Genomic DNA, 19,250 nt, shown 5'->3' with positions numbered 1-19,250 from the left:
GTGCGCGGGCCTCTCACTATCACGGCCTCTCCTGTTGCGGAGCACAGGCTCCAGACGCGCAGGCTCAGTAGTTGTGGCTCACGGGCCCAGTTGCTCCGCGGCATGTGGGATCCTCCCAGACCAGGGCTCGAACCCGTGTCCCCTGCATTAGCAGGCAGATTCTCAACCCCTGCGCCACCAGGGAAGCCCGGAAACGTTCTTTTTTTCCAAAAAAAAAAAAAAAAAAAGCAAAGTTCTTTACATTCCTGTTAAATTAATACTAATTTCTTCCTTTCCCCTCTTCACCCCAGCACGCGCACACGCACACAGACAGATGGATGCCTCAGGCTAAGTAAGAAGGAGTTCAAGTGAATAAAAATGTGAAAGGGAAACCGCAATAGGCACCATGTTCCTATCAACAAGCATTCTTTTTTTTTGGCCGCACTGCACAGCTTGCAGGATCTTAGTTCCCCGACCAGGGATTGAACCCACACCCTCAACAGTGAAAGCACGGAGTCCCAACCACTGGACCACCAGGGAATTCCCAACAAGCATTCATAAATCCTACTTCCATCCCCCACTCTAACAAATCATGATTTTTTGTTTAGGTAGCTTCTGTTTTTCTCCCAGCTCTATCTTTTAGGAGGTAACCCTTATTCTCAGCTCAAGGGGGAAACCCATGATTGAGATGAGCCAATCTGGATGGGTTATTTCTTCTTACACATTTAGGCCTGGGCCTGTGACTCAATTATGATCAAGGAGGTGTGACAGGAATTCTTCTGAGGGGCTTCAGCAAGTGCTTTTCTTTGCTGATCAAAAAACAAATAGGAAAAAACAATTCCATGCTACTTCTGGATGTATTTCTGTCTGTCTACGCTGCCTGAAACTCTGCAACCATCATGAAACCATGAAAAGAACAAGCCAGAGGATAAGCCAAAGGACTGAAGACGTCAGAGCTGAAAGACTGAAGAATGGAGGTCCTTGATGTAATTGAGCATCAATCTCAGCAACCCTGAAACCGCCCTACAGTGAAGTCCTAACCACTGGCCCGCAGGGGAATTCCCTACCCTACCTCCTGTTAAACCTTTCTAACAGTTTAAGCCATTCTCAGTTGGCTCTTTTGTTATTTGTAGCTCAGAGTATCTGAGCTAGGTATTTGCTTAATGACTGCCAGATCTGTTCCTCCCGCCCTGCCACACCATTCCTCTCTTCTGCTCTGTATTGCTGGAGTTAACCCTTGCAAACTGTATCCCATTCTCCCTTACCAGCTGACTTCTTGCTATATTCAGCCAGTGGGAGGCATTGAAGAGAAACTGGAAGGAAGAAGGAAGGAAGGAAGAAGTCAAGGTATTTCTCCCTCTGTGATACTGTGATTTATAATAAGAAATATATATTTGGTCTTTGTCCCTGTTTTGGGCACCGAGCTCTCCTAAAAACCTTTTGAGTTTCCTAATTGATAAGAACAGTAAAGGTATCTTTTTTTATGTTACTAAGGTGACTTTGGGAAAGCCCCAGAGGTTGGAGGCTGGTCTCCAGAGGAACCAACCAAGTGCTTAAAGGGTTGGAACTTTTAGTACCACACCCAGACCTCCAGGGAGGGAGGGGCTGGAGTTTGAGTTCCCTCACCAATGGTTAATGATTTACTCAATGATGCCTCTGTAATGAAGCCTACGTAACAACCCCAAAGGACAGGGTTTAGAGAGCTTCTGACTTGGTGAACACATGGAAACTGAGGAAAGTGGCCTGGTTAGAGAGCATGGAAGCTCCGCATCCTTTCCCCCATCCTTTGCCCTACACATCGCTTCATCTGGTTGTTCCTGAGTTGTATATATCCTTTTATAATAAACCAGTAATCTAGTGAGTAAACTGCTTTCCTGAGTTCTGTAAGCCACTCTAGCAAAGTAATCAAACCCAAGTAAGGAGTAGTGGGAACCTCTGATTTATAGCTAATGGGTCAGAAGCACAGGTGACAACCTGGACTTTTGATTTGGTGTCTGAAGTGGGCAGGGGGATGGGCAGTCTTGTAGGACTGAGCCCTTAACCTGTGGGATCTGGCACTATATTCAGGTAGGTATCAGAATTGAGTTGAATTGTAGGACTCTCAGCTGATATCTGAGAATTGTTTAGCGTATGGGAAACATCCCCCTACACACACACACATTGCAATTGGGTGACAGAATTTTACCCTCTCTTTGCTTCTGGCAGTGGCCTCATTTCTTCCATGTTTCTGAAACTGTGGACCTCGGATTGGGACTTGAACCCACCATCTTTTAATTGAGATCACACACCTGGTCTCAGGACTTAATGAAGTTCAGGTTCTTTTTAGTTTTAAATTCATTAATTTATTATTTATTTATTTAGGCTGCTCTGCATCTTAGTTGCAGCATGCAGGGTTTTCGTTGCAGCATGGGGACTTCTTAGTTGTGGCATGCAGGCTTCTTAGTTGCGGCATGCATGTGGGATCTAGTTCCCCGACCAGGGATGAATCTGGACCCCCTGCACTGGGAGTGAGCAGTCTTAACCACTGGACCTCTAGGGAGTCCAAAGCTCAGGTTCTTGATGTCTCATCACAGAAAGAATTCAGTGAGAGACAAAGTGATAGGTAAGAAGTAGATTTATTTAGAGAGAAACACGCTCCACAGACAGAGTGTAGGCCATCTCAGAAGGCGAGAGGCACAGAAATATGGCATGGTTAGTTTTTATGGGCTGGATAATTTCATAGGCTAATGAGGGGGAGGATTATTCCAACGATTTTGGGGAAGGGGTGGAGATTTCCAGGAATTGGGCCACCTCCCACTTTTTGATCTTTGATGGTTGGCCTCAGAACTGTCATGGTGCTGGTGGGTGTGTCACTTAGCTTATGCTAATGTATTACAATGAGCATATAATGAGGCTCAAAGTCCAATGGAAGTCAAATCTTCTGCCATCTTGGATCTAGTTAGTTCTAACCAGTTTTTGTCATGTCCTATGGCTATATCATTCTTTTAAAGGTTGTGCCCTGCCTCCTTCCCTCCTGTTTCAGTTCCAGCTTCTGGGAGACCACCCTTCCCTCTATGGTCCCAGTTCCTGTTGGACAGTCCCTGCCTTTTCTCAGTGGCTTCTGTGTTTGCCTTGCTATCACACTTGGTCTTTCAGCAATTTTGACATCTTTGTAATTAATTTTCCGTATTAAACATTTTCTTTTGAACTACTTATTGAGAGCTTTCTTTCCTGATTGAACCCTGACCCATTTTCCTAACTGAATCAACACTTTAGAAGGACAAGGGGAAGGTAAAGGAGAAAAAAACCCTGCAAAAGTGGTTCTGCTTCCCAGAAGAGAAGGAACTGAGTTACTTTCCATTGCAAGTTTAAATTCACTCCTCACATCTCTGCAAATTAGCACAAATGGATACTCAAAAGTGAGATCTAATTAAACATAGAAAATAAAGGAATTCACCTTTTTAGTCTACCCTGGTTTGGGACAGTTAAATTTCAACTCCTTCATAAATGTCATTATAAATGTGCATTTTCATGATATTTACCTTACATTTAATTCCATATCAGCAGCATTTTTACATACTACTATACAGCTGTCGTTTTAAATAATACTCCTATTAGTAACCCCATTGGGCCTATGTATCCTGTGAAGTAAAACCTCCACGTTACAAATCGATTAGCATAGAGGTGTGTATCGTCCCAACTTGAGACTGTCACAGTTTCAAGAATATGGAATTGAGATTCCTATATTCTAGTCAGTCTCCATTAAGTGCATTAATGTTGCCCGAAAACTGGGTTCGCCTCTTGGTGGGTATCTAGCCAATAGACACAACCAAGCCAAAGGTTGGGAGAAGGAAGGCCTTATTACTTGCAACAAGTAAGGAGAACACCAGGGATCTCTCCTAAAGCACTGTCTACCTGAACAGCAAAATTGAACAAGTTTTAAGCTAAGGGTACATGCATATTCGTGAAGGGGCTTGAGCAGAGGAGAATTCAGCATAGAATTGGGGCAAAGGTTGACAGAGTCCAAGATTTAGTTGACTGAAGTCAGGAGGGTCAACATCACATTTCTTCCATCCTGCACCTGGTCAGGGCGGGGCGGGGGCAGGCTGGGTGCTTAGTTCCTGCAGCACTGAAAGATATATTATTATGTATATCCCTTGAGGAGGAACTAGGTCTCTGCTTTATCAGTGCACTTTTCTCTCTTCCTGAATTCCTTTGTTCCCTTATGATCATTAATACTGAGACCTGTTCAAGGGCAAGCATTGTGGCCAGGCTCAGATCACAAAATGTCTGAGACCAAAATGGCTTCTCTTATGTCAAGAAAGCCGTTCCTGGTTCTCTTTCTCCGGGGACCCCCTCATTTATCTGCTTATGTTAACTTGGAAGGTATGTTAACAGGAGCTGTGGGGCAGCTACCTCCTTCCTTCCCCAAGCAGAGAAAGCCAATCTGCAGAGAGCAAACCAGCAGAGAAAAAGATATTCTGAATGCAGCTAAAGTTGTTTCACTGGATAAACTATGCTGTCCTCAGAGGCAGAGCTATAGATTAGACCAGAAATGGCAAGAGATTTCAACAAATCAACTCACATTCCAAATATTCTTTGATGATGTTTGAGAGAAAGTTACAGAAGAAAAAGATCCCTCTCCCCGTCCTTTGTCCTACCCACCTTCTCCCTTCCTCCTCCTCCCTTTTTCTTTTTCCTTTTTTTCTTTCATTTACTTCAAACATTTATTGACATCTTCTGGGCATTGTTCGGTCCTGGGCTCACAGCCAGGACAAAGGCAACTATTACAAGATTAGTTCCAGTATAACAGTGGAGGCAAAAGCTTGACACCAGTTTTTAAAAGCAAACAAAGCCTAATTTTTAGGGAAATAGAAGAACAGTCCAGAACATAAACACTCTTCTTTCTGTTCTTAAAGTTAATTATTCCAGCCATTTCCCCCTCAATACATATGCATTTGTACTTCCTCAAAAGGAGACAATCCAAAGCCCCTTCCAGCTGTGCTTCTAGAGGCAATGTCACAAGACTACTATTTTTCCAGTGCAATATCTCTTACTTCTTCCTTTAGTTGAGTCTTAATCTAGTCCAGTTTTGTTTGTTTGCTTTTGTTTGTTTGTTTTGGCCGTGCCCCACGGCTTGTGGGATTTTAGTTCCTCCACCAGGGATTGAACTCGTGCCCTTGGCAGTGAAAGAGAGGAGTCCCAACCACTGGATGGCCATGGAATTCCCCTGGTCCAGTTTTAATATCTCATCATCCTGCAGTGTTTTTTTTTTTTAATTAATATTTTGCCACATTTGCTTTCTCACTCTCTGCATATGGTAATGATTTTTTAAAAATATTTATTTATTTATTTATTTATTTAGGTTGTGCCAGGTCTTAGTTCCGGCATGTGAACTCTTAGTTGAGGCACGCACGTGGGATCTAGTTCCCCAACCAGGGATCGAACCTGGGTCCCCTGCGTTGGGAGTTTGGAGTCTTACCCACTGGATCACCAGGGAAGTCCCATCCTGCAGTCTTAGGCTAAATCATAAATGTAATCCCTATCAACCAACTCTCATGTGCCCCAATGCAAAACAAATACAACTACAATAAGAATTTCCATTTAGAACATGGAGAAAGGAGAAGGAACCATAGAATATGTACTGTCTGCTGTTGGACAGAGTTAATGAAGCAAAGCAGAGAACCACTGAGTCTCATGGTTGACTTGAGTGAGAGTGGTGAGAATCCCGTTGTCAATGAATCTGGCTCTCTGATATTACCTGCTGGGATCATTACTGTTGCCAGGGGAACACCTAAAAGGACGTTAGCATAGACTAGCCTGTCTAAGGAGAAGGAAGGGGTCTATCTCATTTGCAATTCATTTTTTGTTAAAGGTATTGGGGTACCAAAATGAGACTCTTCTTGAGACTCTAAGGAATTAGGACATTCTGCCCTATTGATTTTATTTTTACTCTTTATTTATTTTTAAAAATCAACTTTATTGAAGTATTATTTATGTATGATAAAATGCACCTACTTTGATCATCTAGTTTGATGAATTTTGGTAAATTCTGCCCCGTTGATTTTAATGAATCACAGGCCTGTCACAGGTTGGGTTTCTGCTGGTGCTACATTTCTGATAAAACTGTAGTCATCTGTTTATCAGTTTCATTTTAGGGGAACTTCCTCACAGCAAACACCAAAAAATGTGTCAGGTCATGGGGCTGCTAAATTGAAGAGACAAGGCTGGGAGACCCTCAGATTTTCTATTTGTTAGCAGCAACTCTGGGGATAACACATATCCAGGGCGCTCTGTTTGACAAACTTTGTCTCAGGACAGTGTAGATGAAGAAACTGGCTGGGCTGGCAGAGAACTCTTGCTCTCTATCTTCTAGAATATCACTCTACCCCACAGACTGAATTCCAGTCCAATATACTTTGCCATGACATTGCCATCCTGTTTGTCAGGAGGGGAGCCAGTGTGTGGCACTGTGGTACAGCTCAGCGAGGCAGGGTACCCCAAATCCTCCATTCATTCCTCCCCAGTGGCCAGGATCTCACCCTTTCTCAGTCAACGCTGTAATCTTAGGCACAGAAAGGGAAGTGAATCAGGGAACTTGAGCTCTTCGCTTCGGTCCAGCAGATGATTACTTTCTTGATTTGGACCTCAGCATTCTCACTTTCCAATTCTTCTTTTTCTCTACCTGCATCCAGGAAAATCTCAATGAGAGCATGCAAATTTCTTGTTGTACTTCATTGAAGGTACTCAGGAAAATTTAACAGTATCTGATTTTCAGTCTGGGTCCAATCGGGAAAGAGATTTGAACTGACAATTATTTGAACAGAGAAAGTTTAATATGAAGAATTTTTTTTTTTTTAAGAATTTTTAACTCTACTAGGGGATTAACGTGAGAAGTAAAGAGGGAGGGGATAAATTGGGAGATCGGGATTGACATATACACACTACTATAGGTAAAATAGAAAACTAATAAGGACCTACTGTATAGCACAGGGAACTCTACTCAGTACTCTGTAATGGTCTATATGGGAGAAGAAGCTGAAAAAGAGTGGACATATGTATATGTATAACTGATTCACTTTACTGTACACCTGAAACTAACACCACATGCCAAATCAACTATACTCCAACAAAAATTAAAGTAAAAAAAGAGAACTCTAAAGAATATAGAGTTGAGTGCTTGCTTCAGCAGCACATGTACTAAAATCAGAACAATACAGAGAAGATTAGCATGGCCCCTGTGCAAGGATGACACTCGAATTCATGATGCATTCCATATTTAAAAGAAAAAAAATAATAATACAGGGTTGAGATAGAACACCCAAAGAAGGACTCTACCTCCACCTCCAGACCTTTGTCCAGACCATGCTGGAGAGGGCCCAGCTGTGGCTCACAGGATGGCAGAGAAGTCACTGTGGTGTCATGCTGTTGGAACTTGCTGGAAGTCTGTCCTCTAGTTTGCTTCAGTCAAACCCTTCCCTCCTGGTGGTCCCCAAATGCGAAATTATTTAAGCTCAGGACATTTAGTGTGAAAAACAACAACAGTGTTGCCGAACCCAAATTCCTGTGCCTGGTACACAGTGAGACCAAACAAGCAAAAACATCAGAGTTTGGAGCAGAGGAAGGTTTATTGCAGAGCCAAGCAAGGAGGCGGACAGCTCAGGCTCAAAAAGGCCAAACTCCCTTATGGTTTTTGGGGAAGAGTTTTTATTGGCAAAATTTGAGGGGAGGGCTGCAGGGTGTGTGACTTTCTTCTGATTGGTTGGTGGTAAGGTAACAGGGTGGCATTCTAGGAATCCCAATTATCAGCCTTCTGGCTCCAATCATTCTGGTGTCCACATGCTTGTGCCCAGCCTGAAGTTACCATCCTCCACACTGAATGGGGGCCTTAGTTTCTGTAGAAGAACTCAGAGATATATACCAGATTGCTATGCATATCTCCCCCTAGGAGGAACCAGAACCCTGCCCCATCGCTGCACTATTGTTTCTTGACTGCCTTTCCTTTGTTTCTGCATTCCCTCATTTCCCTGATTAGTAACAGTTTGAATCTGCCCTTTGGAACTCAAAGAAGGTCTAAGAGGCTGAAGTCTTTTTCCTAAAAACAAGAAATGGGGAGAAGGCTATTGTACCTGGGAGGGTCCCACAGGATCCTGCTCGGTTTCAACAGTACCCATAACAAAAACAAGAACTGCCTTCTCGTGCTAAGAGTTCCATGAAAAATCCTATAAAGAAGTGATGCTAACTCAGACTGGCAACACAAATCAGTAAATATCTAAGGGAATGTGCAACTGCAAATGGGGGAAGAAACAAGCAAACAAAGCTGTGTGCTCTAAGTTTCATCAGAAGTCTGGAGAGAGACCTGGGGTTGGGGGAAAAAAAGCAACAGGGAGAAGCATTGTTCAGTCTCTATATTTAAATACTTTATTTTTGAAACCTCAAGGGCTTCACCAGTGACATGATACGTCTTTCCTAAATTTCACCAACAATTGTAATTTCCCAAACTGAGTGGCATGAAACTATATATTCGGTATATAAATTGGTATTTGGTTTACCCACATACCAATTTTGTTTGTTTGTTTATTGTGGTTAAAAAAAAAAGCATAAAATTTTCCATTTTGGGCTTCCCTGGTGGCGCAGTGGTTAAGAATCCGCCTGCCAATGCAGGGGACACGGGTTTGAGACCTGCTCCGGGAAGATCCCACATGCCATGGAGCAACTAAGCCTGTGCGCCACAGCTACTGAGCCCGTGTGCCACAACTACTGAAACCCACGCACCTAGAGCCCGTGCTCCACAACAAGAGAAGCCACCGCAATGAGAAGACTGTGCAATGCAACGAAGAGTAGCCCCCACTTGCCGCAACTAGAGAAAGCCTGCGTGCAGCAATGAAGACCCTATGCAGCCAAAAATAAATAAATAAAATAATTTAAAAAATAAATTTAAAAAAATTTTCCATTTTAACCATTTTTAACTGTATGGTTCAGTAGTGTTAACTATATGTACCTTGTTATGCAACAGGTCTCTAGAACTTTTTCATCTTGCAAAACTGAAACTCTATATCCATGGAATAACTCCTCTTTTCGCCCTCCTTTTGCCCCCTGGCAACAACCATTCTATTTTCTGTTTCTAAGAGTTTGACTACTTTAGGAAAAAAAATTTCGTTACAAATTTTTGGCCGTGCCACGTGGCTTGCAGTTTCTTAGTTCCCCAACCAGGGATTGAACCTGTGCCCCCTGCAATGGAAGCGCAGAGTCTTAACCACTGAACCGCTAGGGAATCCCCCTAAGGTAGTTTTAAAATCAAAAACCTCGAGACTGAAATTTCTGGAGAACACATTCTTGAAATACTGTCAAAGCATAGTATGATTTTATATATAAGACTTTGACCGTCTTGCATGTATTAAGGATGTGTCAAGGGGACAAGGTGAAATACATTTAGAGGCATATCAAAATATAGTAGATATAAGAACTAAACATTTCCTTCATTTTATCTGATTACCTGGGTTTTATTTAGTTGTCTACAGTAACTCTGCAGCAAATTACTACACTGTATAATCTGGAGCAAGTTAAACTCAGCAACTGTAAAATACAATGTACAGTTGTCCTTCAGAATTAGTGCAATACCTCTAATATCACTGAATGAAGGTGAAATAATACTGCTTGTCCTGTAGGAGCTATGTTACTGGACTGCTCACTGCTTTAAAACTCTGTCTAGGAGAGAAGCTGCCTAGTAGTTTGGCTCACTTGACAAGTGTATCTCTAAAAAGAAGAGCTGTATCTGGCTTGAAGACTTTATTCATTAAGAACATCTTGCCTATGCTTCTCAAACTACAATTTATTCACTAATTTATTCATCAGATATTTATTGAGTGCCCATAGATGCACTGTGCTAAGTTCTGGGGAAATAGTAATGAGCAAATTCAGACATAAAGTTGCTCTTTTTACTATAATTTTGCTCCCCATATAGACTTTATTAGTGAGGAAAGGATATACTGAGGAGCTAACATGAGTATTCTGAACCATTTGTCAACCACTCATTTTTCCATTCAACAAACATATTGTTATGGCCTGATTTTCTGTCCCCCTCAGATGCATATGTTGAAACCCTAATCCCCAATGTAATGGTATTTGTAGACAGGACATTTGGGAGGTAATGAGGGTTAGATGAGGTCATGAGGGTGGTGCTCTCATGACGGGATTAGTGCCTTTATAAGAAGAGACACTAGAATGCTTGATCTCTTGCTCACTCTGCCATGTGAGGACACAGTGAGAATGTGATTGTCTGTAAGCCAGGAAGAGAACCCTCACCAGAAACTGAACCCTGAAGGTCCTTGATGGCAGACTTTCCAGCCTCCAGAGCTGTGAGAAAATAAATTTCTGTCTAAGCCACCTGGTGTATGGTGTTATGTTATGACAGCCCTAGCAAACTAAGACACATGTATTGAGTTTCTAGTAAGGCCCTGTGAATGTAACCCTCGCCCTTAAGGAATGCCCAATCTCATGAGTATCAGTCATATAAACAAAGAAATATAATATGGTATCTATAGCAATGGAGGTGTGGTCCAGAGATAATGTAGTCTAGTGATATAAAGGATGGTGTGATTGACTCTGCTTGGATGGCTCAAAGAAGTCTTCTCAGAGAAATTATGAAATTTATTATAAGGAGAGGTAAGACGCCACTACCAAATTGCTTTGTAATATGTAAATTCTACCACTAACACCACCCCAGTGTGCCATTTCCTCCACATCTTCTTTGCATGGGGGACCATCAGTTGAGAAATTTGCTAATAGACTGATTCAAAAAATATTTACTGAGAGCTTACACTATGCCAGACATTGTGTTAAGATAGAAAAATAATTAATATGTCACTATAGAGTTCAAATTAATATCTTTAATTACTGTATTTGCATGTTTTGTATGTGTTTTACTAGCTATTTCTCTCTATTCTTATTTATATTTATATTATTGCATACTTATTGTTATGGGCTGAATGTTTGTGTCCCCCAAAATTCACGTTGAAGCCCTAACTCCTTATGTGATGGTATTTGGAGGTGGATCTTTGAGGGTAATTAGGTTTAGATGGGGTCCTGAGCAGATTAGTACTCTTATAAGAAGATGAAGAGACCAGAGCTCACTGTCTCTGCCATGTGAGGGTTCAGCAAGAAGGTGGCCATCAACAAGCCAGAAGGAGGGCCCTCACCAATAACCAAATCTGCTGACACCTAGATCTTGGACTTCCCTGCCTCCAGAACTGTGAGAAATAAATGTCTATTGTTTAAGCCACCCAGCCTATGGTATTTTTTTTTTCTTTTCTTTTTTGGCCACATCCTGCGGCTTGTGGGATCTTAGTTCCCTGAGCAGGGATTGAACCCAAACCCTCAGCAGTGAAAGCTTGGAGTCCTAGCCACTGGACCACCAGGGAATTCCCATACGGTATTTTTTTTTTAATTGAAGTATAGTTGATTTACAATGTTGTTAGTTTCTGGTATATAGCAAACTGATTCAGTTATACATATATATATTCTTTTCCATTATGGCTTATTATAGGATACTGAATGTATCTCCCTGTGCTATACAGTAGGACCTTGTTGTTTTTCTATTTTATATATAATAGTTTGTATCTGCTAATCCTGAACTCCAAATTTATCCCTCCCCCACCCCCTTTCCCCTATGGCAACTTTAAGTTTGTTTTCTATGTCTGTGAATCTGTTTCTGTTTTGTAAATAAGTTCATTTGTACCATATTTTAGATTCCACATATAAGTGATATCATATGGTATTTGTCTTTCTCTGTCTGACTTCACTTAGCATGATAATCTCTAGGTCCATCCATGTTGCTGCAAATGGCATTATTTCAATCTTTTATCAGCCTATGGTATTTTTTTATAGTCTGCTAAGCTGACTAAGACACTTACCTATTGAGGTATTCTTACTAACGAATTAATTTATACTTCTGCTTGGTTTCATGAAGACTTTGAGCTAGATTACTAGGGTTTTAATATTTTTTATCACTCTTGTGAACTTCATGTGATAAAAACATTATGTTTTTACATGTTTTTATATCATCAATAACTATAATGATAGATTAGCAGAAATATTTACTAAGTACTTACCATGTGCCACTGTTTTGGATTTTGTCTTAAGATGCACATTAAGATGTTGGGTAGATTAGTGGTGTATACCTGCACTCAAAGAATTTATATTCTAGAGAGGGGAGACACTCAATTAAAATGAAAATAAACATGTAAGCTAATTTCAAATTCTAATAGCAGTTAAGAAGAAACTATAATAGGATAATAGACAAAAGGGGGAAATGACTTTGGCTAGAATTATGAGAAAAATCCTTTATGAGAAGATGACATTTGATCTGGGAGTTAAAGATTAGAAAGCAGCCATGTCAAACTCTGGGAAAGGGCTTTTCAAACAGAAGGAATAGAAAGTGCCAAGGTGCAGGAACCACTAATCTTGGTGTGCTTAACCTAAAGACCTGTGTGGCTGAAATGTAGGGATTAAGGGAGAGAGTAGAGATGAAATTGGAAAAATAGGCAGAGGCCAGATCATGAGGAACTTTGGAAGGGAATGGAAAGGCATTTAAATTTTATTCAAGTAACAATGAGAAGCCCTTGGTGCATTTTAAGCAGTGGGAAGCGGGTGGGGGCATGATCAGATTTGTGCTTTTGAAGACCTCTCTGACTGCTCTATGGATAATGGTCCATACTGTCATAAGTGGAGGGAGGCCAATTAGATGTTTACTACAGGGATCCAGGAAAGAGATGATGATAGTTTAGATTAAAATTGTAATCGTGGAGACAGTGAGAAATTGATAGAGCTGAATGTATTTTGATGACTTGCTGATGAATCCATCAGAATTTCAGACATTCTAATTCTGTACATCTGGGGAGGGCTGAGAAAAATGCAGTTATACCAAGTAACCCAAGTGGTTCTGATGAAGATACACAAGAAGTATACTGAGAAAATACAGTGGTAAAGACTGAGAATGCACTTGGTGTTTCTTTTAATAAGTAAGAAAAATGATTCAAAAAAAGAAATTATTGTCTTATGTTTGAGAAACGGACAGGTTTTTCATTTGGTGAACTGATCCCAAATTGTGAATAAAATTAATGAAAAGATTACCATGGCAAAAAAGAATATTATTTCCTGTTTTTAAAAACCCAGTCTCATTTTGACTTTCACCCCTCCTTTTCAAAGATGTTTTTAAGACCTTTCCCCTATGGACCTCTGCTTCTCTGTCAGCTCTTCTCAGCTTGTACCTCCATGGTTGGCATTAATATTATATCCCAATATCCAGTTCTCTTCTACCTGAAATTGCACTTCTCCAATGCCTTGAAATTACGTGCGGCCATGACTTTCCTTAGCAAATGAAATGAGAGTGGAAATGACCTCTGTAACCAATTCTCCAGTCCATTGTGGTGAGGGGTGGCTGGAGAGGCACATGGTCATATACAAATGCTATGAGATCAAAGTAAGGCGGAATTCTGAGGCTGGAGAACAGCTGCCTGGAGAAGAGCCAAGATCCACAGTAGACCTTGGGTGAGTACTGAGATTTGGGGGTTGTTTGTAATCGAAGCATGACCTAATCTATCTTGACCAGTCTCTGTGTTTCACCTTCACTGGGCCCTTTTGTTTTTTTTGGCCGTACCACGTGGCATGCAGGATCTTAGTTCCCCGACCAGGGATCGAACCCGTGCCTCCTGCAATGGAAGCGTGGAGTCTTAACCACTGGACAACCAGGGAAGTTCCCATTGGGCCTTTTATTTTTATTTATTTATTTAAACATTTTATTTATTTATTTATTTTATTTTTTGGCTGTGCTGTGTGTTAGTTGCAGCAGCACATTGGATCTTCTCTGAGGCATGCAGGATCTTTCGTTGCGGCGTGCGGGCTCTTCGTTGCCTCGCGTGGGCTTCTCTCTAGTTGTGGCATGCGGGTTTTCTCTCTCTAGTTGCAGCGCTGGGCTACAGAGTGAGTGGGCTCTATAGTTGCAGCCCGTGGGCTCTCTCGTTGAGGCTCACGAGCTCAGGAGTTTTGGCGCACGGGCTTAGTTGCCCCATGGCATGGGGGATCTTGGTTTCCTGACGAGGGATGGAACCGATGTCCCCTGCATTGGAAGGCAGGTTCTTTACCACTGGACCACCAGGGAAGTTCCATGGGCCTTTTAAATGGCTGCTTTGGGGCAATGGTTAGCCCTAATCAAGACCCGTGTATGGTCTTCTCTGAAGCCCGCAGGATTAAAGTACCAGATGGTTTTTCTAGACATAAGATAAAAGCTTAAATATTTCTTAGCCTCAAGGATCTCAGACATAGGTGTCCCTCTGTTATATATTTACCTTATTTATTTTTGTTTGTGTGAGGTCTTAGTTGTGGCTCACCGGCTCCTTAGTTGCAGCACTCGGGGTCCTTAGTTGTGGCATGCGAACTCTTAGTTGTGGCATGCGTGTGGGACCTAGTTCCCTGACCAGGGATCAAACCTGGGTCCCCTGCATTGGGAGCACGGAGTCTTATCCACTGTGCCACCGGGGAAGTCCCATTTTACCTTATTTACTTCAATAACTCTAACCTAAGTGATAAAAGTAAGCCTTCCCAAACCATTCTGGGTTCCCGGTATCTTTTAGGATGTCACTCAGCAAACAGTCATCAGAGGTCATGCCATTAAGACCTGTGCTCTGGCCTGTTCCTCTTCTTGTGAAAAAATCCAAAAAAAACTTTCCTATGCTTTAGTACATTCTGAACTGGGGTACATGACAGCTATAGCCACCCCAAACTTAGTATGTATTTAGCAGGGAGTAAGAGATACAAAATTCATCTTCATCTTGCCTTTTAAATTTCAATGGAGTCCCTTGGAAGCAGAGCCAATAATAACTCCATGATGCTCAGCTTTACCTTGACTCAAACCAGGGTTTCTAAACCTCATCACGATTGACAGGAAGGGCAATCCTTTGCTGTGAGGGGCTGTCCTGTGCATTGTAGAATGTTGAGTGGCATCCCTGGCTTTGATCCACATCCTGGGCAATAGCACATCACAGTTGTGGCAACCCCAAATGTCTTGACATTGTCAAATGTCCCCTGGGAGGCAAAATTGCTCCCGATTGAGAACTACTGGCCTAAATGAAAGTATATTTTCATGATAGATATTGCTGAATGATGACAATTTAAAACACATATGAGGTTTAAAAGCATAAAAGGGTATTAGATGTAAAAAATTATCAAGATCCATGTTTAAGAACAGACACAGTAGATATTTTAATGAAAGCAATGGTCCTGCCATTCTTTATTTCTCACAATAATACATATTTACAGAAGAAAAGGAATTGTACATTTTAATTTCTGATCATTATACAGATTTATTTTTTGCAGTTGAATAATAAAAGGATGAATCTCTTAGTGACTTTTTAGAATAACTTCAATGTTACTTGAAGGTACTAATTATATGTTAAACGTATTCAGTAACTGTTGTAAGCTCACTTGAAAACAAAGGACACTTAGCACCCAGTAAAAGTAATAAAGTAACATCATTAGAGCCAGGATCTTTTAGAAGATCTGACCTGGAACTATCTTCAGCGTAGATTCCCAATCCTATTTCTCAATATACGTTTTAGAAACTTGGGTGAAAAAAATATGTAAAAGGAAAATCTCCATAGGTTTTTGTAGGATTAGAATTTAGCTTTTAAAGAATAACATGTGAATCAGTTTTTCCCTCATAAGGCCTTGAAAAATTGGCATCTTGAGGTGCTATTAAAAAAAAGGAGTGAAATTTTTTGCTTAGTCAACAGCTTCAAATATTGGTTTTCGTTTTTTAAGACAATGAATTATAAATTCCTTTTAATAAAAGGTTAAAGGCACAGTGAAACAATGAATAATAGTTGCACTTCACTATTTTAGAACTCAAAATAATTCAAAAGGCAAAATAATTCAGGTGGCCAGCACCTGGTTTGTCCCGTAGGGGGCAAAATTATCATAAGAGATATCCAGGGACAGGATGTAGAATTGCTGCACTGAGGTTTAACAGTGGCAGGTGACTTAAAGCTTTACTCAAAATACAGTTTTTAAGTTTTGAAGTTTTTTTCAAGTTTTACAGATTTAAAGATGCCTTTTGTATTGCTCGGAATTAACAAAAATTTATTTTCTGGATAGTGAGTACTAATACTCAGAAATATATTCTTTTATTTTTCCAGGACTATATTTTCAACCTAATGATTACCTCTTAAAAGTTCCTCTCCTTTTGCCCCTGTTGTCCAATAGGTTTTGCTTTATTGGTTGAGCCATCCAAACTGTAGGAAGAGAGGTGGTGAAACTAAAAATCTGTTCTTACTGGTTAGCAGCTGTGAAAAGCAAGCTTGAAACCAGTATCTAAAAGGGAGGAAATATGGCCCTCTAGATTTCACCCAGCTTTACGTTTTTCTAATTACCTTGCGGTGGATGGCAGAATGGTAAGCAAGGCTTTTAAGAAGTAATGGATAATTTACTATAGAAAATTTTGGGGAACATGGCTATGACTACATTTATGTGTAAGGAACAAAGAAGCTTATAGACGATTACAATTAAGAAGCTAACCACAACCAAGTAACATTTTATGCTCAGGAGTTGAAATCAAGCGTCTTCGTAGCTTCTTTGCTTGCCTTCAAGATGGAAATATTATTCTATGTCCTGGATTTGTCATTAGAGAGCCAAATATGAAAAACAGAGCCATCAGATAAGGAGTGGTAGCAAGCACTAAATATACAGGTACTTGAAGAACTTAGCTAAATGGGGGATAGAAGGGAGTATTGCATGTTACACCAATAGGTTCTCAAAAAAAGTTTTTTTTTGTTCTGGCCGCGCCATGCGGCTTGTGCAGGATCTTAGTTCCCCCCGTTCAGGGGTCAGACCCGGGCCCTGGGCAGTGAGAACACAGAGTCCTAACCACTGGACCGCCAGGGAATTCCTTGAAAATGTTGATATAGTACAACTTTAAAAAATAGGAGATTAGGGAGAACAAATGAAAAACATTTTTGATTGTACCAGCTATCATACTGGTGATGGTTTATTAGTATTATTATTCTGAGACTGTTGCATGCATAAAGTAGATGAAGGAAATGAATAATTGTGGGATATTCCTGTGTCCTTGAAGACCAGGATTCTCAGTAGAGAAAAGCAAAAGACACAAATGTAATAGAAAAGATTAGGCAAAAACCCTGTAGTACTTAATTTGATTTGCAAGTATCAAAATAAACTCATGAATGAAGTGTTTTATCTTAAAAAAAAGGATATTTCCTAGCTCTCTCCTAGAAACAAAGACCAATATAGCCGCAATGAACTTAACAGTCACAATTACAGTTTTGAAGCACTATATCTCACTGAAAGTAACCAGGCTCATTAAGAGAAATGGCGGATACCAGGTCTGGGGCAGGAAACATACAAATTGAGCCTGGAATAGCCTGTCATATGAGACTACAAGGAAGCCATTAAAGACTGCTAGAGTAGTGTCAAAAGCACTCAGAGTCAACTTGATAAGGCTCCCAATGACCAAAGATAGGACAATTTGAGCTTTAATAAGGCAATATGTAAAATGGATTAAAGCCCATCAAATACGTTTGAATCCATGAGTTCACAACACTTAAAAAAAGTGATCTACAGAGGATGATAGAAAACAAGTTTATTATCTTAAAAATTGGTAAATAAAGGGGAAAATTCAAGTTTATTTTCCCTTTCCTATATGAACTTGACCACTGGTTAACCAAATAGTAGATATGGGGAAACACCTCTTTATAAAAATGTTCCAACTAATAAATGAAAAAGAAATGATAGAATATTCTCCAACCCACAACAAATCAATGGATCTAGGCATTGAGTATCAATTTCAGCTGACATCACAAAAGAGAGAACCAGACATTCTGTGCCCTCTGTTGAAAGAATACACCATGATCTATGGTCTGGCCAAAAGGTTGAACCTGATTCTGCTCACATCTCTGGATCCATGTGTCAATATCCACAGGATAGAAGAACATGCTGAATTGTGCCATGAGTATGCAATTAACAAAATATAGACAGTGGGAAATTTATAAAACCAGGTTCTTCAATAGGTAAATTTTAAAGAAAAGAAAGGAGAAACCCAGAAATTAAAAACAGACATTAAGCGATATATTTAATAAAGCAATTTTAAATGGGTAAGATTAAAAGCTAGTGTGTAGAGACACACACTTGGGGGATAAACTACGAAAGAAATGCAAGGCAGTGAGTACTATTAAAATCAATGTAGTGTTTACTTCTGTGGGGTTGAGGAAGAGGTTTGTTAACTGTGACAGGACACATAGAAGACATCCAAGGTGACTGGCAGAGTTCTAAAAGAATGTTTCCTTATGAGAATGTAATAAGCTATACATTTTCTGTTTGGTTTTCAGTTTTTATATTTATTTTATAATATTCCTAAAAGATAAAATTAAAAAAAAATCAAAGCCCTTAGGATTTTCCACTAAAAATTATGGATGTGAATACTTCTACTGTAAATATCAGCTGATGGTTCTTAAGAAGTTGCCTGTATTATAGAAATATTTCTAAACAATAAGCTACAAATATTTGAAAAATATAATATTAAAATCTTATGTGTGCATAGTTATAAAAAGTCAAAGCATTAAGTATACATTCCTAACATGAAATTTATTTTATTACAGTATTATGTTATACAATTTGATTAAATGGACGTTGTCAACTGCCAAAACTTTCCTTTCCTACTCCATACAAGGCTATTCCTGTTATTCTATTAGCGGTTAGAACGTGAACTCTAGAAGAGATTTCACATTTCCTTGAATGACCACGCTTTGTTTCACTCTCCATAGAACAAAGATTAGTTATTTTGACCAACAATGAGGGAAGTTATCAATATGTAGCATTACACACAATGTCATCCGATTTGCAAATAAAGATCCTTCACCCACATACTCAGCCTTATGTTCTCTTCCATGTATTAATGGCTGATGGAGACTTTTTTTGCTGTTAAGTGTCTGAGAAACTCAAGAATGTAAAACAGACCTAAACCACCAAAATGAAAGCAGGTTTAAAATGCAGTATAACAATAAACATGGACAAACATATAACTGTGTTGTACACTTTTTTGCCCATCAAACATTGACAGTTTCCCTCCAATTCTTCAAGCAGCATCTTGAAAAAAATGGTGCAATTGTACGGTCTCCTTCTCTTTTCTTTTAATACAATTATGTGGTGTTCGAGTGATTCACATATTCCAGAAGTGACCGGTCTAAAACCCTTTGAATAAGAGCTTCCTCAATTATATTAAAATC

The 19,250-nt window shown here is 40.1% G+C and overlaps 1 protein-coding gene and 1 non-coding gene across 6 annotated transcripts in view; one reads left to right on the top strand and one right to left on the bottom strand.

Moving 5' to 3' along the window:
- Positions 1-5,996: 5,996 nt before the first annotated feature.
- The window catches only part of RNF125 (ring finger protein 125), a 50,219-nt gene continuing 36,965 nt past the window's right edge, over positions 5,997-19,250 (bottom strand). The window contains exon 6 of one of the 5 annotated variants that reach the window (XM_036823318.1): positions 5,997-6,643. In XM_036823318.1, the coding sequence (XP_036679213.1) occupies positions 6,587-6,643 (57 nt within the window). In that variant the 3' untranslated portion in view covers positions 5,997-6,586. Of the gene's footprint in view, positions 6,644-7,353; positions 8,318-14,134; positions 14,197-15,227 lie in introns of those variants that run through there. The other 4 variants (XM_036823320.1, XM_036823317.1, XM_036823321.1 and 1 more) reach the window with 4 other exon arrangements.
- On the top strand, positions 7,135-7,241 carry LOC118880433. Its single transcript, XR_005016304.1, has one exon. It is a non-coding gene; the product is annotated as a U6 spliceosomal RNA (small nuclear RNA).

Source organism: Balaenoptera musculus, chromosome 14 (genome assembly GCF_009873245.2).
Source record: "Balaenoptera musculus isolate JJ_BM4_2016_0621 chromosome 14, mBalMus1.pri.v3, whole genome shotgun sequence".
NCBI classification, from domain to species: domain Eukaryota; kingdom Metazoa; phylum Chordata; class Mammalia; order Artiodactyla; family Balaenopteridae; genus Balaenoptera; species Balaenoptera musculus.
Note: the sequence above shows the minus strand (reverse complement) of the source record. Positions and strands in the feature narration are given on the sequence as shown.